This window comes from Panthera tigris, chromosome C2 (assembly GCF_018350195.1).
Source record: "Panthera tigris isolate Pti1 chromosome C2, P.tigris_Pti1_mat1.1, whole genome shotgun sequence".
NCBI lineage: Eukaryota > Metazoa > Chordata > Mammalia > Carnivora > Felidae > Panthera > Panthera tigris.
In genome coordinates, this window is record NC_056668.1 from 140657409 (window position 1) to 140675600 (window position 18192).

An 18192-nucleotide genomic window follows, 5' to 3' on the forward strand; every position below is an offset into this window, starting at 1 on the left:
TCCTGAAATCCTGTATATACATGTGATTCCATGTGTGAGTGTTTGGAGCAGGAGTAAACCAATTCTTGACTGCTGCATGTAGACTGGAGAGAATTTTTTTTTTTTTAAGTAAATGAATCCAGAAAGCTAGATTATTACTCCAGAGCAAATGCAATCCCTCCGCCCAGGGCTTTGCAAGAGGGATAAAGAGGGGGTATTTAAAAAAAAAAAAAAAAAAAAAAAAGAATCAAATGGAAAGTTTCTCAACCCAAGGCTTCCCCGAGGAGTGGCTCTCCTCTCTGCTCTACAGTTGAGGGCTTGCATGTGCTTTTTCGGGAGTGGAAAAACACATAAGTTACGAGGAATGTAACAGCCAGGCGGGCGCTCGGAGGAATTTAAAGGGTGGAGGGTGGGCTGGGGGCGCGGGGGTGGGCAGGCGGCGAGCGGGCGAGGGGGACACGCGCTTCCAAGCTAAGCCCGCGGCGGATAAAAAGGCGGAAAGGGAGAGAAGTTGGCGCTCAACGTGAGCCCCGAGCGGTGTCCCGGCTCCTCCCCTGCCCGTTTTAAAAGCACTTCTTGCATTGTTGTTCAGGTGAGAAATGGGAAAGAAAGAGGCGGCTTGCGCGCTCGCCCGCTGCCTCTCTGGCTGTCTGCTTTTGCAGGGCTGCTGGGAGTTTTTAAGCTCTGTGAGAATCCTGGGAGTTGGTGATGTCAGACTCGTTGGGTCATTTGAAGGTTAGCAGCCCGGGAAGGGTTCACCGAAAGTTCACTCGCATATATTAGGCAATTCAATCTTTCATTCTGTGTGACAGAAGTAGTAGGAAGTGAGCTGTTCAGAGGCAGGAGGGTCTATTCTTTGCCAAAGGGGGGACCAGAATTCCCCCATGCGAGCTGTTTGAGGACTGGGATGCCGAGGACGCGAGCGAGCCGGGCAGGGTTTGTCTGGGCACCGTCGGGGTAGGATCCGGACCGCATTCGGAAGGCTTTTTGCAGGCATTTGCTTGGAAGGAGAACTTGGGATCTTTCTGGGAACCCCCGCCCCGGCTGGATTGGCCGAGCAAGCCTGGAAAATGGTAAATGATCATTTGGATCAATTACAGGCTTTTAGCTGGCTTGTCTGTCATAATTCATGATTCGGGGCTGGGAAAAAGACCAACAGCCTACGTGCCAAAAAAGGGGCAGAGTTTGATGGAGTTGGGTGGACTTTTCTATGCCATTTGCCTCCACACCTAGAGGATAAGCACTTTTGCAGACATTCGGTGCAGGGGAGATCATGTTTGACTGTATGGATGTTCTGTCAGTGAGTCCTGGGCAAATCCTGGATTTCTACACTGCGAGTCCGTCTTCCTGCATGCTCCAGGAGAAAGCTCTCAAAGCATGCTTCAGTGGATTGACCCAAACCGAATGGCAGCATCGGCACACTGCTCAATGTAGGTTTATTTTTTCCCTTCTTCTACCAAGAAAAAAAAAAAATGAATTGTCTCTCTTGCATGCAATAAAGACATTGGAAACAAACTGCATTGGTAGCAAGACAAAGGATTTAATGATTTAATGCTGAAAGGGTGTGATATGCTGGCGTGCATATTGATTCCCTCTTGCTGAAAATTTCCTGTTAGATGTTTTCTTCCCAAACAGCCCCTCCCGACCCCCGCTCCTCTCCTTACCAACCTTACAGTCTCTTGAAAACAGTTTTAAAAAGATGCATGGAGTGGGGGGGGGGGGGGGGGGGAAGTAGAGTGTGACCACAGGACTTTGAAACATTCTTCAAGTAAGGCAATTTGACACATTGTGCAGTTTTTACTAAGATGTATGCAGAGGGGAATTTAACTTTGCTGTTCTTTGGATTAGCTGCTAGTTGTATATATCCCCGCCTTGTGTGTTTCAGCAGTCCAAAGTAATTAAAATATGACCTCGTCCTTGCAAGGAATTTAGCCTAATTAGGGTGGCTCCTGCTCTTGCAGTTCATAAACCACCCGTTAAAGCTGCTGCTTCCAATGTTTTCCTTGCTAAGGAAAGGCAATATTTCTTAGCATTGACCCTGCTGCCACCTTTCCGAGTCACTTTGTTGCTCTAAGAAGTTGCTGTTTTGCTAGAAAACTACTGGCAATGAACACCCCTTGGGCTGAGCCATCCATTATTTCCATATCTTGCAATTCAGCCCAGAACCTGGACATCATTTAAAGGGAAGGAAATCTAAGTGGAGTAGCCCAGTTTTTTAAAAAAAAATATTGACTATTTGGTTATCTGATCCTGACACGATGCCGAGGCACGCATCTGGTCAACAGTAGTGTGGCTGCAGGCTTGAGAAATGACCAGAAGTCCCAGAAAATCCCACGTTCGGGTGGCTGTGGTGGGAGCCTGCAGGATGCATCGCCCCCCTGACAGTGATTTAGATAAATGGCTCAGCTATCTATCAAAATGTTTTTAGTACTTTATTTGACAATTCATTGGCGCATTAGCCTGAAAATGACATTTTAAATCTTTGTTTTCAAAGAGGTCAAAGTTTAACTGGAAGAAATTGAGTTTTCCTAATAACATGGTGGCTTATGTAAAGAGGGAGAAGAAAAGGGAGAGAGCGGGGACAGTGACCAGATGTAAATTGCTCTCTGTGAAACTTTTTCTTAGCAATAAAGACTTGCTACTTGGGCCAGGAAATCAACAGGTTTGTAGCTGAAAAATCAATAACCATTTGATGCCAACCGATTGGCTGTCTGACTTAATATTTGTTAGAGCCATAACCAGGGCAAAAAGAAAATAATTTTCAGAAGGCGTCTTCATCTCAAATGCCTTCTCTTTCCTGCTGCCTGTGTTCTTTCTGAAGAAGTCAAAGAAACTGAGTTACAAAATAATTGTACAACCCACCAACAGATCTTTGAGACCTGTCCTCTGTAGCAGTTAAAACAATGTGAACAATTTCACTTGGAATCTCAGGGAACCGAGCTCTTGACAAAACTTTTTGGTACAAGAAAAAGTTCTGTAAGACATATTTTTTAACGAAGGGGAAAAAAATGTTCAGGACCCTTGGCGGAAAGCTATTAGACTTAATAGAGCCTTTACAAGTAGACAGTCTCCCTTTGTAATTAACCCTCCAAACATGCCTATTAAGTTGTAGGAGTAGGGGGAAAAGCTTTGTTTGTTCTTGAACAAGTTAAACAAGGGATTTGCCTTATCTGGGGAGAGCGAGTGGTGAATGTGTCATTTGCCTAGGGCCAGCCGATAAGCAAGAAGTGTCGATAACAGCAAAGTTCAGCTAATCAAAGAAACTTGCATTAGAAAAAGTAAATAAAGGCATTTGACAAAGGGATTTCAGAAATTCCAGTGTCTTATTTTTGTAAGCAAGGCAATTAGTGTTTATTGTGGTCAATTTCTCAAGGGCTGGAAAAGCACACCCCAGCTATAGGCTAAATGAATAAATTGTAAAAATTGCTTTTGCCCCTGCAGAGAGTTGCTTTATCCTCCATAAACCACTTTATGACCCTGCGTTTAGTTGTTCAAGAGATTAAGTTTTTAAGCATAAATAAAAATTCTAACAAATGTCTGCCACATGGTGTTTGGTTCAGGGTGGCATAGCTACTTAGGACTTGTGAAATAAAAGCATATTAGGGCTTCGTTTGGATAAAAAAGAGCATAAAAACCACAAGCTTTTCCATTGTACTTAATGACTGTTTTGACGAGAAGCAGATCTGTTTACGCTCTTAACACAGAGGAAACAGTGGGCAAGGAGAAAAAAAAATCGTACTAAATCCAACCAAAAGTATTTTCTGCCTTGAGATTCTGTTTTTTCGTGTGTGTGTGTGTGTGTGTGTGTGCGTGTGTAGTAATCAGAGTAAACCCTTTGAATGTAAAACGCACCAGAAGCCGTCTTTGAAAGGTGTTAGAATATTCTTTTCAGTTTCTTTTGTAATTTTAATGACAGAAAAATGGCATGCGAATCAGCTACCGGTTTGAGTAGGGCCTGTGAATTGCTTGTTATAAAAATTTGAAGTCAGGATTAGCGGGCTACTAAGGGAATGTGGTATAAATAATACGATTTAAGACTGGCCCTGGAAGGTATCATAGTCACAAAGTTTGTATTCAGATGCCTCGTGGATTATCTTGGTTTTAGGGCCTGCTCCAGATGTTTTCAGCATTAATTGCTCAGTGGGCATAGGATAAATCCTAATATTTGTGGTCTAAATATAGTTGCTTTTGGTGAAATCATGAGTGTGACAACTTCTTGGCCTTCTTCCCTGTCCTCTACATACTCAGCACATCAAAAGAAAAAAGAGAAAAGAAATATTTTCTTTTTGAAATAGTATTTTGCCCATTAATGAGGAGAAATCTGTTTTAAAAACAAACAGTGATGTGTGATTAAGGAAGGAAGAAAAGTTCCCTTCTCAAAGCCCTGGGACCTGAATTTTAAGTATTAAACAGTATCCAAATCCTCTCCTAGTGAGATATAAATTGGGGTCAAAGTGGCAAAATCAAAGATACCCACTGAAAGAGAGACTAAGTAAAGACTGACAGCCACCGTATGAATTGAATGGGGTTTTGAATAAATATTTCGATGAAAAGGCTCAATTGTTTTTCTAAAGTAGGACATAATTTTCTGCTTCTCAGCCACATGACAGTGGTAACTAATACCATCAGAAAGGAGAAAGAAAAGGGACTTTTGCTTACATCTCAGAGTGCAGGATAGGGTCGTCTGAAAATAAGCGGAAATTTCACCAAGTTTTCCTTCCCTGTAGGAAAAAAAAAAAAAAAGAAAGAAATACTAAAATTTTGTACATATGCTGATAACTTGGTACTTTGGGTAGGGAGGTATTGATGTGTAAACTAGAAGGAAAAAAAAAAAACACATGAGTTTAAATTTTATCGCCAGAAAATTGTAGATTCCAGAAAATAAAACAGGAGAGGTACACGTCTGTCCGCTTAAACTTCGGCTATGGAATTGGTCTGGAAGCGCCAGTTAGAATTTGATTTGCCAGCCCAAATGCAAAGCCGTTGTTTTGAAAGAGGCCTTTTTTTTTTTTTTTTGTCCTAATTAGATAAATGACCAGAATGGCCATTTCTGATAGGCTAACTGATCTGAATCAAAAGTTTTCTTCTCATTTCTGGCAGCCTGGCTCTGACCATATATAACCAGTCAGTATTGTCATGAACTTTTCTTTAAAACAAAAAAGGAAAAGTTCTTCTGGATATCAGATGCTTGTAATTTGCCTTCAACATATTAAGCCCCTGGGATGATTGAAAAGGGAAGAAAATCTTACCGTTTTCCCTTTTGTACATTCCACAAGCATCAGTAAACTATCTCGGAAGAGAAATACACGATGAATGATAAAGATTGTAACTTCTGCTCTCAAGGCATTTATAATCTTTGAAATCAGATTTTTTTTTTTTTTTTTTTATAAAAGGCTAGGAATTTTTTAAATCAGAGAGTTACTCTCAAGGAGAAAGATGGAGATGTGAAACCAAGGTGCAAAATATAAAACGCTCTTCAAATCACATAGGGCTTATTAAACAATAAATGCGGTATTCATTTTAGAACATCTTAAAAAGAATCTTCTATAGAGTTTGAGTTACATGTAAGTGCCAATAAATTTATCTTTAAATGACATTTTTCTACTTTAAATGTTCTACTAGAGATTCAGTTAACTATCAATTAAATACATTCTTTCAGAAATGGGAGCTTTTGAGGAAGGTTAATCAGAAAAATCTTGGCTGAAAACCTTTCCAAAAGATATTAAAGTAGGATCTTGCCTTTCAAATTACAGTGTAGTTAGGGCAATCGTACGTCTCTGATTTTCTAGAGTAACCCACTTTCAGAAATACTGCCACGATTCCCACATAAATCATTGAAATATGCCAGATATTTCAATATTACGAGATTTCCAAGGCTGCCCCTTGAACCCAGGAGTGGCACAGAACGTCTTTGTTTGGATTCTCTGGTCAATATAGCTAGAGCGCTCACAGCTTAATTTTTCCCTTATGACTGAAGATCGCCTTGTGCTTCTGGGTCATCCTTCGGAACATGAATTCCTTTTGTGGCACACTGTAGTTCTGCAAGAAGAAGGCATCCCCTGCAAAACCTGATTTAAGTACAATGACTGTGGTTCTCATTCCAGCATGTTGTATGTATTGGGAGTGGGGGGAGGGAGAGAATTATTAAATTGAATTACTATGAACAAAGCTGTATCAGTTCTTGGCTAGCTTCTCCTTAAAAAGTTGAAACGGGCGGTGATGGAGAGAGGAGAGTGGAGTGAACTCAGGTTCCAGATTTATCAGTATCCTGTCTGTAAGTGGCTTGGCCTAAGTACCTCTTGTTAAATAGGACATGAGATAACCTTCCCCATCTGTAAGATCTAATGACACAACCTCATCAGTCAATATGTTGCCCCGAATTCTCCTCTTTTCCTTTCTGCCTTCCTCACTTCGTCGTTAAGAACCATAATCCCCGCCTCACCCCACACCCCCGAGCCCCTTTAAATGAATAAAAAATAAAGTTGTGCAAGTTCTCCCGACCTAGGAAGCAGTAAGGGTGAGTCTGCAGGTATTATATTATTTATCTTGAGCTTTCAGAGCTTCTTAGAGGAGAATTCAAACAGGCAATGGAACTGCTGACCTGCTTTTTTTCTCTGGACTTGCAGGGTGGGGAGCTGGAAGGGGGGCCATTCAGTAAGATAAGACTCTTGGTCCCCTGCACGATAAGGCGAGGATAACAGGAACTGACGTCAGCCAGGCAAGCCAGCCTGGCCAAGCATTTCCTCTAGTCAGGGCACATGGATTCCAGGAGTCTGCAGGCCTCCCCCATTGCTGATACACTGAACCAGCGGGGGGTGGGGGGGGGTGGGGGGTGGAGGCACGAGGAAAGCTAATTTTAACAGGAGTGACCGTGGGTGACCACGTACGTCCCTCACGCCCCAAAGGAAATTTCTCTAAACAGAACAAAGAGTCACTTGGGTGGGAGTGATTTTAATAAAAGCAGATTCTGAGAGTATAACTGCAATTTTATGTTGTCCTAGAATAGGTCCTTGTTTCCCAGCTGCCCACAGTTTCCCTCTGATGTGTCTGGAGAAGGTCTCTGCAGCAGTCCCCAAATCCTATCCCCCATGAACCCCGCCAACTCCCTCTGTATAACAAAATGGGAAGGAATTCACATTGTCAGAGTTAATCCCTGGTATTCCTATTTACTTTCCTCAGTACCAAGTTCCCACCCCCATCCGCATCATATGACAGACAGCGTTGCTAAAGCCATTTCATTTGCCACCAGCCCTGACAGCCCCCAGCAGTGTTTGCTCTCCTCTTTCAGTCTTCCTTTTTTCTTAAACTCACATTATTCTTGCCTTTGCAAGTATCTGCGATTTGAGGTCTGGGGGAGAAACTTGAATGAAAGAGCCGGTTTTTATTTTTTCAAGTTTATAGGTTCTCGTGAGTCTACTCTTTTCTTAAAGATAATCGTTGTTGTTGTTGTTGTTTTAAGTATTGAATAAGGGGTTACTCTCCTAATTTGACTCAGATGTAGTGAAATGTTTGGTTTTGTTATTATTGATCAATTACCGTTCACCACAGATCACAATTTACCAAGTCAGAAAAATCCAAATAGCTGAATCCAAAATACTCGGGTAGAAATAATGCAGGCAAGACCAGATAAGACAGGGACATCCGTTAACTGGGAGGAGAAGATTTGGATCACGTTTATCGCAGTTTTTCTCTGATTTCCAGAGCAAATGAAGACCTCGTCTAACCCACGCCTCCTCTCAAAAATTGTAAAGCTTTTGGGGCTACGGTACCTATGTCTTGTTATCAAGGTCCATAATTATAAAAAGGCTGGTGATCTGAAGCCTGTTTCAGCTTCAAAAGATTTTTTAGGGTCTGGTCTATTGAAAAGCTTGGGGGTATAATTAACTAAAATGGAAATGGAGGCGAGCGAAATTTAGTTCCTGATGTTTTAATTTAGCTCAGTACTGCCATGTGTTATTGAAGAGAATTCTTAAAGGCAAACATAATTATTTCATTATGGTCCTCAGAATGCTTTCATTGGCTTTAATGACAAGAAGCTGTATAAAAAGGCATACATTTTAATTAGTCCTTCTTATATTTACATCAGATAAATAACAAATAATTGATGAAAAACAAGTCTTTGGAATGGATGATTTCACATAGTGCGCTGGTTACAGTTTAATGATGAAACGTTTCTCTGTTGCTTTGCATTTTAATTATCCAGACATTAACAGCACTGGTGCCATGGTGCTAAAATACCGTTGCTGCCATTTTAGTACGAAAAAAATCACAATTAATGCCTATGAATCAGAAGCCGAGAAAGGTAGCTAGAAGCGCATCTCAGAGGAAGCAAATTGCCGGTCCCATTAATTTCACTGTGCTTGTTAGCACTCCTTTTGGTCACTTTTATCTTTTATACTTCATCTCTTTGGATGAGGACTGTCAGGGGTTTCACGTGGGCTTTTATGGCCACCTCTCCTCCTAAATACCTTTCTTTCTCTCCTGCTGCCCGTTTGGAACACTTGCCCGAAAGTACCTTGCCAAATGTGTACCGGAAATTCAGAGAGCCTTTTTCCAGGGTGCAGTCTGCCTTACCTTTGATTTTATATGAAAACCCATTTCACATGATTCATCCGTTTTGGTGTACAGAACACTAATTGTTATTATTGATTTTAAATTCCGTGACCATTACAAGTAACCCAGATGACTGGCAGATAAAGGGTAATAATCCATGGAGTTCTGGAACTGTTTCATGTTTGTCTGGAGTACTTTATGTGATCAATATTAACTGCCCCATTGAAACTAACTGCTGTATCAAATAACAGTCAATCAAATGAATGTGCTTAGAGATTATTTATTGAAAGCTTTAATTGTTCACTGGGGCCCTGCTTATCAGAGGGAACAATAGGAATTAGAGATAGGATGAACAGGTTTGGATTTGCAGAGAAAGTTGGAGGATGTAGATGAACAGGGCATCTCTCTGCTACTTGGGCAAGAGTTTCCAGAAACCCATGCTGGGCTTCTAGTGGCCCCAAGTTGCACGTACTCTTACAAAGGTTCTCCTATCACCTGTCCATCCAGAGCTGTATACCTATACCACAAGAAGGTATAATGATTTTCTTGCTGTCAGACCGGAGGCTGTGAAGAGTTGTCACTCTCTGAAAGTTTTACTGCTTCTGCTCTGCGTGCCCACTCACATCTCGTACCCTCCCATGTACCTCTGCACCTGTATTCCCTGCCACTGCCCGATGGTCTGAGATAATGAAAGTAGCCCGCCTTGACCCAGGATCGATTTCCACAGCTATGAAATGGGAATAATGATGTCTACGGTGCAGGATTTGTAGAAAGATCAGAGCTCATGTAAATGAGGAGTCTATTCTCGCCCAGAAAACATAACAGAAGCCACGGAGTAGAATTGTGCTCTGACTCCAGCATGACACCTGTGGCTCACGCGTCTCTGCTCATAGCGAAGCTGCTTTTTTAGTTGGTACCTCTTTTCCTCGACCAAAAGGTTCCTCTGTCTGTGGCTCATAGCCTGGGTCACAGTCCTTCCCGTTTCTGTCACCATTTGGGTAACACGGGCCCTGATTCGGTGGCATCCATTCACCAAGCCCCCAGATTTACTACAGAGGACCAACTTTTACAGGGGAGCCTTGTCACCTATGAAACTGTCACAGTGCGACTTCACCCAGAGATGCTGTCTGGGGTACAGTCCGTTTTCATTGCTCACCGGTGGATTCGATCTTGTGGGGTCACTCACCAAACAGCTCTTGGGTGTCTGCCGTATCCCAGGCTCCCTGATGTGTTCTCTTCTCTGGGTGACACCAACATGATTCCTACCCTGTCCCTGCTCTCTCTGGACTCCTAATGTATGGAGAAATTGCATACACAAGTCCCCGTGACACGACCCTCTTACATAACACCAACACAAGTATCTCCTCGGGACTTTGAACGTGAGTCTGATCACGGAAAGAACTGAAACACCCCCGAGAACCACAGCTGCTGCAGGTGAGGGATGGGGCGGGTGGAACATCTCTGCCACAGGAGCAGGCAAGAGGTCCTCCCGAGTGGAGGCCTCACGGGTAATTTCCAAACGTGGTGTAGGGAGCGCTGGAATGAGCGCATACCTTCCAAAGTTGCTTCTGGAAGACCCTTATGTGGATATTTCCGGAGTGCTTGTCAAATAATGTTCTTTTGGGGTGGGTCTGATTAGACTGGCTTTTAAGAAAACGATCGCTTATCTCTCGATCATTGTTCCCATGACTTCCTGCTCCGTGCCAAGCCGCCCCCGAAACTTAGTGGCCTAACAATTTATTATCTCATTAGTCTGTAGATGGACCGGGCTCAGCTGGGCAGGTCTTCTGCTCCCCACGCTGTCAGCTGAGGCCTGCGTCTCTCCAAGTCCCGGCAGGCTCACTCCCCTGGCTGGCGGTCCGCGTCGCTCTCGTTGGCAGGGAGCTCAGCTGGGCCTGTCGACTCCAGCGGCTGCACGTGGCTCGTGCTTGTCCCAGCAGGGCAGCAATGATCGGAGAGGGAGGGAGGAAGCGGAAGCCCCCAGCCCTCTGAAGGGCCAGATCCAGAGCTGGCACGGGGCCACTCGCGCCTCTGTGGGCGAAGCAGGCACCGGGGCCAGCCCGCATCCCCAAACTCTGCCTCTCGACGGGGCAGTGACAGAGGAAGTGCGGCCATCCTCCGTTCCCCGTTAACGATCGTCACACGCGTGCCTTCTGATAAGAAAGAAACGATTGTCTTCTGACGATAGAGACTGCACTGAAGCACCACGGAGGGGTTTTCGTTCGTCGGTTTTTGGCTGGTTACACGTTTTCCACGGTCCTCCTCTGCCGCCTGTCGATGCCTCATCGCCAGTCGGCCCTCACCGCTAATCCGGCGTGGAAGGTACGATGCTCCTCGTTTTACAGGAGAGGCAGTTGTGTCTCAGAGAAGGTGAGGAGTGGGTCTGAAGTCACACAGTAAGTTGTAGGGCTGAGGCTGAAACCACGGGAAGGGCTTTTCCCCATCGTCTGTGTGGACCGACTCACTTCCAGTTTAGGTCTGTCATCTGCATCAGCTGCGTGAAGAATTCCTGGAACGTGTCCTATGCCCTAATAAACCCGAGAAGGGGCCCCGGACCGTGTTGGCGTGGGGGAGATGTAGAAAAGAGAGAAGTAAGGAACCGTAACTCGCATAAGTTCCTGTGACTGCGTTATTTCTCTGATAGCAGCCACGGCCTCTTTTGTCCCATGTCCCATCCTGTTTGTGGCTGAATTCTGCATTGGCCCCTTCCCTCCCTCCGTACCTCACAGGAGTCAGGGTCTGCTTGAGTCTTGTGTTTACCGGGGAATCGCAGGAAGGTGAGAGATGAGAAATGAGGCTTTGCGTCTTCTCCAAGGTCACCTGTCACCCTCCTCTAGAGACCACTGCTAATGATGCCTGCTGGGGGTGCCTCATAGTTAAGGATCACTATTATATCATCCGTTACTTAAAAAAAAAAAGCGGGGTGCGGGGCAGGGGGGAAGCTTCCTAAGAGAGGATGAAGTTAAATTGCCCTTTTGGAATTCGCCGCCTGTTTTAAAGTATCTGTTTTCTTTAGAGGGTCCCAAACCTAAGAAAACTATTACTGCTTGATGAAGTTTACAGAAATAATTACGACGGTTGTTAGCCTCTCCCATAATGCTCTTATTTCAGTGATTTCAGTGATATCTGAAATGTAATGTATTGCTCTCTGTTTTGGAGTTGTTTTTTTTTTTTTAATTTTTTTTTTAACGTTTTATTATTTATTTTTGAGACAGAGAGAGACAGAGCATGAATGGGGGAGGGTCAGAGAGAGAGGGAGACACAGAATCCGAAACAGGCTCCAGGCTCTGAGCTGTCAGCACAGAGCCCGACGCGGGGCTCGAACTCACATACCGTGAGATCGTGACCTGAGCCGAAGTCGGACGCCCAACCGACTGAGCCACCCAGGCGCCCCATCTGTTTTGGAGTTTTATAAGCCATGTTCTACCTGTTTTTGTTTGTTTGTTTGAAATCTAATTGTTACTGAATTACGTATTTTGAGGAAATGGAGACAGATGGATGCATTGAAGTGACTTAGTAGAAGTCACTCAGTAGGTTCTGAATGGAACCTGTAAGATGCCGTCACGTGTTCGGGGGGTACGGCGTGGTCCTATGCAGTGTGTCGATGGTGGAGTTGGGCATTCTCCACGCGCTGCCTCGGCTGTGGAAGCTAGAGTTCCAGTTCCCTCAGTTGTTCCATCTATAAAATGGATGCACAATGCTTACCTTGCAAGCTTACCATAGACTTAGATAAGAGTGTATTTAAAGTACCTGATAGGTAATATTCAGTAAATAGATAACCTTCCCCCTTATTTTCTTATGAAAAACTTTTTTTAACACAGAAAAGCTCAAAGATTTTATGGGAAGCCCTCGGATACCCGTTACCATATGTACCATTAAAGTTACCAGTTTGTTTTCTGTGTTTCTAACCATTTCTCCTGTGTGTGTGTGTGTGTGTGTGTGTGTGTGTGTGTGTGTTTCTGTTTTGTTTTATTGACTGGGCTCCCTTACTAACCTGGGACGTTTTGGGGATGAGATATTGTGTCCTTCTGTTTTCCAGTCTTAGTATGTTACTTAGTACCTGGTCAATTAACTGTGTACTTAGTACCTCAATTAACTGTGGTTAAGTCGGTGGATATGGTCAAGCACACCGCCGTTTGAGTGTACTAGATATCAGCACTGTCCAGAACTTCCTAGAGTGATGGAAATGATCTGTAGTTCTGTGTTGCCCAGTATCGTAGCCGCCAGCCTTGTGTGGCACTGGATATGGGCCTAATATATCTGAGGAACTGAATTTTTTATTTTATTTAATTTTAACCTTTTAAGGTTTCAATACCTACACGTGGCTAGTGGCTACTGTATTGAACAACGCAGCTCTGTATACTCCAGCCATTAATATTTTTTCAAAATTTGTTCTCTTTCCCTTTCGCCATTATTCTTCTTTCCTATTGCTATTAAGGAGCTTTAATTATCTCTTTATGTAGAGGGTAAATAGACTGCAGGAGAACGTAAACAGAATACCAGAGGGTGGGGATTTCAGTCATTGTTTAACGTGTTTTCCTTCTGGGTGGAACTATTTTTCCTGGGGCCTGGCAAATGCATAGCACTTACTTTACTAACATTTTACAGAGCTAAACCAGGATTTTCACAGAATCCCAGTGGGCTGGACTTCAATTATATTTCTTGCAGTCCTCACATCGCTGTGGCATCACATTCTATTCCTGTGCTCCTGTGTCCTTGTTGACTTTCAAATGGACAGAGTATCTTCCAACATTTCCAAGCTACTTTCAACTCAGTTGAAACGTCTTAAACTTAAGGGAGGCAGAGAGGAACCGGCCACACACTGTGGAAGGCTCACCATGTGTTCTAGAAAATGCCATCCTGTCTCTCCCAGGAGGACCTTCTTCTGCTCATGTATGTGTGCTCTGCTCTGCAACCTGGTGCCTGGCACGCAGTAGGTGCTCAGGAACTAAGCTGAGAATAGTTCAGTAGTAGCAAACGTACAATTCAGAACATCCCAAATGGTTTCCGCCTTGATACATTTGTATGTTTTAGAGTCACTCAGAACACCTGAAGGTAAACTTCCAGGGAGCTGTCAAAACTTGGGAAGTTCAGGTTGGCGGTTATGGCGAGCACTTATGAACGCGTTAGCCAGAAAACTGGCCTGAATGGGCACAGGATATTTCCTTGGGCTTCTGGCGTTCGTTTTGATATCCGAGAAGCAGATTTTCTGATGGTCCCTCCTGTTAACCAGGACATGGTCCCTCCTCCCCCCTTTTTATTGTCGATCCCTAGAAGTGATGAAGGTAAATAGACATAAGACCAGATTAACAACCAAGAGAAACTTTTGAACGAGGTTTGTTCCCTGGACCTGGGCACAAGTCGTGATGGATTTTCATTAGGATGCAAAACCACCATCATCATAATTATTATTGATGAAGCTCTTACTGCCTGCCAAGTCCACAGAATGAACGATGTCATCTGGGAAGCCCTGTTACTGCACCATTTTACGGATGAGAGTTCCCAGGCACAGACTAGATCAGGTACCCAACTCCGGTCTCCCAAGTAGAAGCCAGCCAGTTGCAAGTTCCCATCCCGGCTTTGCATTATGTGGGTTGCCTTCCCTCTGCCAACTCTGCGAAGTAAACTCCTATGTGCTTTGCAGGAAGGGGCAATAAGAAGGTTGGAAGCCTCAGAACCCACAGAATAATAAAAGGGTTTCCAAGTGAAAGCTGGAAACAATACATTTTTAACAAAATGGGCAGTTACTCTAATTGCTGTGCCCCTACTGTTCAATTTCTTTTTATGTCCTAATTCATTAAATTATGTGCACACACAGGCTTATTATTTACAGATGTATGCACTTTTAACTGGCGCATATGAAACAGATGTTTCGCGAAAGGTAACAGAGAGCAAGTGATCTAAACCCTCCTTTAGTGAGTATCAAGTGAGTATTATAGCCCATTACCTGCAAGTCTTTTGCTATTATTTTGAACGGCAATGTCCAGTGTGGGGAGGAGAATTCAATCTGTCCCCTGGAGGAACAAATAAAAATACAACGACCCTATAAGCAGACATCTGCATCTCAAAATAAAAGAGGGTGTGTGCAGGTGATAGGCAGGTGGTGTTCACATGTGGGCTCAGGTGGATATGAATGAGCTTTATAAGCAGTTTGGGGGGGGGGGAGACACATTGCATTACAGCCAACTTTTAAAAACAAACTTATTTATTTAAAAAATTTTTTTTTAATGTTTATTTTATTTTTGAGACAGAGAGAGACAGAGCATGAACAGGGGAGGAGCAGAGAGAGAGGGAGACACAGAATCTGAAACAGGCTCCAGGCTCCGAGCTGTCAGCACAGAGCCCGACGCGGGGCTCGAACTCACGGACCGTGAGATCATGACCTGAGCCGAAGTCGGACGCTTAACCGACTGAGCCACCCAGGCGCCCCTAAAAACAATTTTAAAGGGCCTTGTTCTATGATATTTGAATCATTACTGTCTTGGAATATGTAGCTGAGCAATCAGCACACTCCTTTTATGCAGAACTTCTTCATTATTTTTTAGATGGAATTATTCCATTGCCCTTGTATCTGGCAGGAATGCATGCAAAGTGTACAGTCCATGTCAAATTATTGTCTCCCAGGTTCTAAAAGAGTTGAAATGAGCCTTTCTGCGGGTTCTTTGTGGCTCCACCAAAATAATCTTTAAAAATATTTTTTTAATGTTTATTTATTTTTGAGAGAAAGAGAGAGAGAGACAGACCAAGCATGCGCAGGGGAGGGGCAGAGAGAGGGAGACACAGAATGGGAAGCAGGCTCCAGGCTCTGAGCTGTCGGCACAGAGTCCGACGTGGGGCTCGAACTCATGAACCACGAGATCATGACCTGAGCTAGAGTCAGTCACTTAACTAACTGAGCCACCCAGGCGCCCCCCCCCCAAATAATCTTTAATTAATAATTATAGAATTAACATATTGCTATGTAACAGGCCAACTCAATACTGTGTAGCTTAAGGCACAATTTATTATTAACTTTCAAGGTTCTGTCTCTCTTGGGGTCCTGCATGTGGCTGCAGTCAGAAGTGACTGAGGCTGGGGCACCTAGGTGGTGCGGTCAGTTGAGCGTCCGACTCTTGGTTTCGGCTCAGTCACGATCTCACAGTTCATGAGGTCGAGCCCTACATCGGGCTCCACGCTGATGGCGTGGAGCCTGCATGGGATTCTGTCTCTCCTTCTCTCCCTCTCCTGCTTGAGCTCTCTCTCTCTCAAAAATAAATAAATAAACTTAAAAAAAAAAAAATAAGAAGAAGTGACTGAGGTTAGACTTGTCTATGGATTTGACCCCGGTGGATGTTCCAGAAGCCTTCTCCATTCACATGTCCGCTTCCGCAGCTGACATCGCAGCAACGGCTGGAGGCTGCCATAGCATCTCTGTCTCCACGTGTCCTCTGCTTATGACATGGGCTTCCTTACAGCACGGTGGTCACGGGGCTCCGTACCTGGCTTCCTCTAGAATAAACATTCCAGGAAACCCATATGGAAGCTGCCAGGCTTCTTAGGGTCCGGCCTTACGTGCAACACAGCATCACTCTTGCCACTTTCTGTTGATCAGAATGAAATCATAGTAACAGCTCAGATTCAAGAGGAAGGGCCTTACGCGTTGGTGTGGATTCCTGGAGGTGTGGCTCATTGACCAGGCCATCTTTGGAGACCACTTACCATACGACGAGCCATAAAAATAAATGTACACCTCCTTGTCAATGCAGTGTAGCATGGCCTAATAAAAATAAACGTGACCAGTTCACATTGCAAGGAACTGGGTGGCCTACGTCAGCGAACAGTCATTTCAGTGCCCCTTCAGAATATTAGGGAGCAGTAGTAGTCCCCCCTCAGAGTCCATGAAGATTTGTTGTTTATGATCTGTTCATTTTCTAAACAAACACACAAAATCAGAGCAAAAAGATGGCTGAAAATATGTCATGGTGCATGTTGAAAGCTGGGGACCGTCACAACTGAAATATAAAATGGGGCATGAAATATTAAGTGGCATATCAGGTTTATTGCATATATGACCATGAGAGTGCATTTTATTTTGTCTTATGGAGCTCTAAAAAAAAAAAAAAATCCATGTAATGGATTAAAGGTATTAAAACTCCCATATTCTGCCTGGCTCAGGGCCAGGGAACAAGCCACGATAAATAATCCCAGTAGAGAGAATATGTAGGAAGGAATTTTAAAATGTATTTATGATAGACATATTGACCTCCCTAACTAATAAAAATGTGTACATGAGGTTAGTTTTGAAGGAAATGTGCGGACCTTACACATTTATAGTGCATATAAATACTGTATGCTCTATAGCGTTAGCATCCTTAAAATATTTCCCACATCTCTGTGACATATGGCTGTCATACTCTATCTTTACCCTGGAAGCAAAGGAAAGCATGGATTTTATAGTAACATGTACAGTTACCATAAGAAGGGATAGTTTTAATTTCCTTTATCTTAAAGCAGGGGTCAGGAAACTAAGCCAAATCTGGCTCGGAATATGCTTTTCTAAATAATGTTTTATTGGTACATGCCACGCCTGTTCATTTACGTCTTGTCTAGTGCTCCCTTCTCCCTACAGTGGCAGAGTTGAATCGCTGTGACGGAGACCATATGGTCCACAAGACCGAAAATATTTACTACCTGGCCCTTTACAGAAAAAGCTTGCTGACCTTGTCCTAAAACATCAACACATTAATAAAACGGCTTAGAATAGAAACAAGTAGCTTTGTGTCTCGTTTAGAGTAAGGCTGTATGTGGATTCAGGAGGCCCATTCTAGATCAAGCCATGGCCCAGCCGCGTGACCTTGGCTAAGTCACTTAACTTCTCTGTGCTTCAGTTTCCTCCTGTGAATAATGGAGGGGAAAAAACGGATAATGAGGATAATCCCTGCTCTCCTTCACACTCTTGTCACAAGGAAGCACACGGGGTGGCGGGAGCGCAAACACATCTCCAGTCCCACCGCCAGGTAATACGCACTTGTTGGCAGATAACCGCGGAACCAGCCACAACAATCATCATTTGTTATCTTGGTGCCGCGTGGAAGAATTTCTGTGCAGAGTTCATTCTTTCACTCGTTTTTTTTTTCATCTGACGTTCATTGAGTCCCTCCTGTGTACTGGGTGCTCTTTCAGGCACTGAGGAGCCCTGAGCGGGGTGTGAAGAAGCGATTTCCAGGGGTCCTCTGTGCGGGGACTGCGGGTGGGCCGGGAAACCCATGAAGAGAGGACTGTAGTGGCACTTTGGCTTAATGCCCGAGAGGCTGGGAAGGAAGGGACTATTCAGAGAGAGCATAAGGCAACAACGCTGACACATACTGCTTCACTTGTACTGGCTTTCAAGAATCTCTTTTGGAAGGAGGGATGGCCATTTGGGAAAGGAAAGTGGAAGTGAGGGTCAGCGAATCAAGACGTGAGTCCACCGTGTGCAAGAACGATGAGAAGGTGAACAACGCTGAGATTCGCCAGCCCAAGTGTGATCCTTGATGGTGGTACTTCTGCTTGTGTAACACTGACGTGTGACCGACCTGGTGCTTGTGCGTGCCATTGCGTCCCTTCACAATGGTTTATCTTCTGACGCCCACAGTGATCCGATGAGGGGCACACTCGCATTTTCTACAAGGAGAAATGGAA

The 18192-nt window shown here is 44.1% G+C and overlaps 1 protein-coding gene across 3 annotated transcripts in view; it reads left to right on the forward strand.

The window, feature by feature from the left end:
• The first annotated feature begins 590 nt into the window (after positions 1 to 590).
• The window catches only part of RARB (retinoic acid receptor beta), a 172439-nt gene continuing 154837 nt past the window's right edge, over positions 591 to 18192 (forward strand). For 2 of the 3 annotated variants that reach the window (XR_006207638.1, XM_007097468.3), the window contains exon 1: positions 677 to 1409. Coding sequence is in view for 1 of the 3 variants with exons in the window: in XM_007097468.3 (XP_007097530.2) it covers positions 1253 to 1409 (157 nt within the window). In the remaining 2 variants the exon portion in view is untranslated. Of the gene's footprint in view, positions 1410 to 18192 lie in introns of all 3 variants that reach the window. The other variant, XM_042956680.1, reaches the window with a different exon arrangement.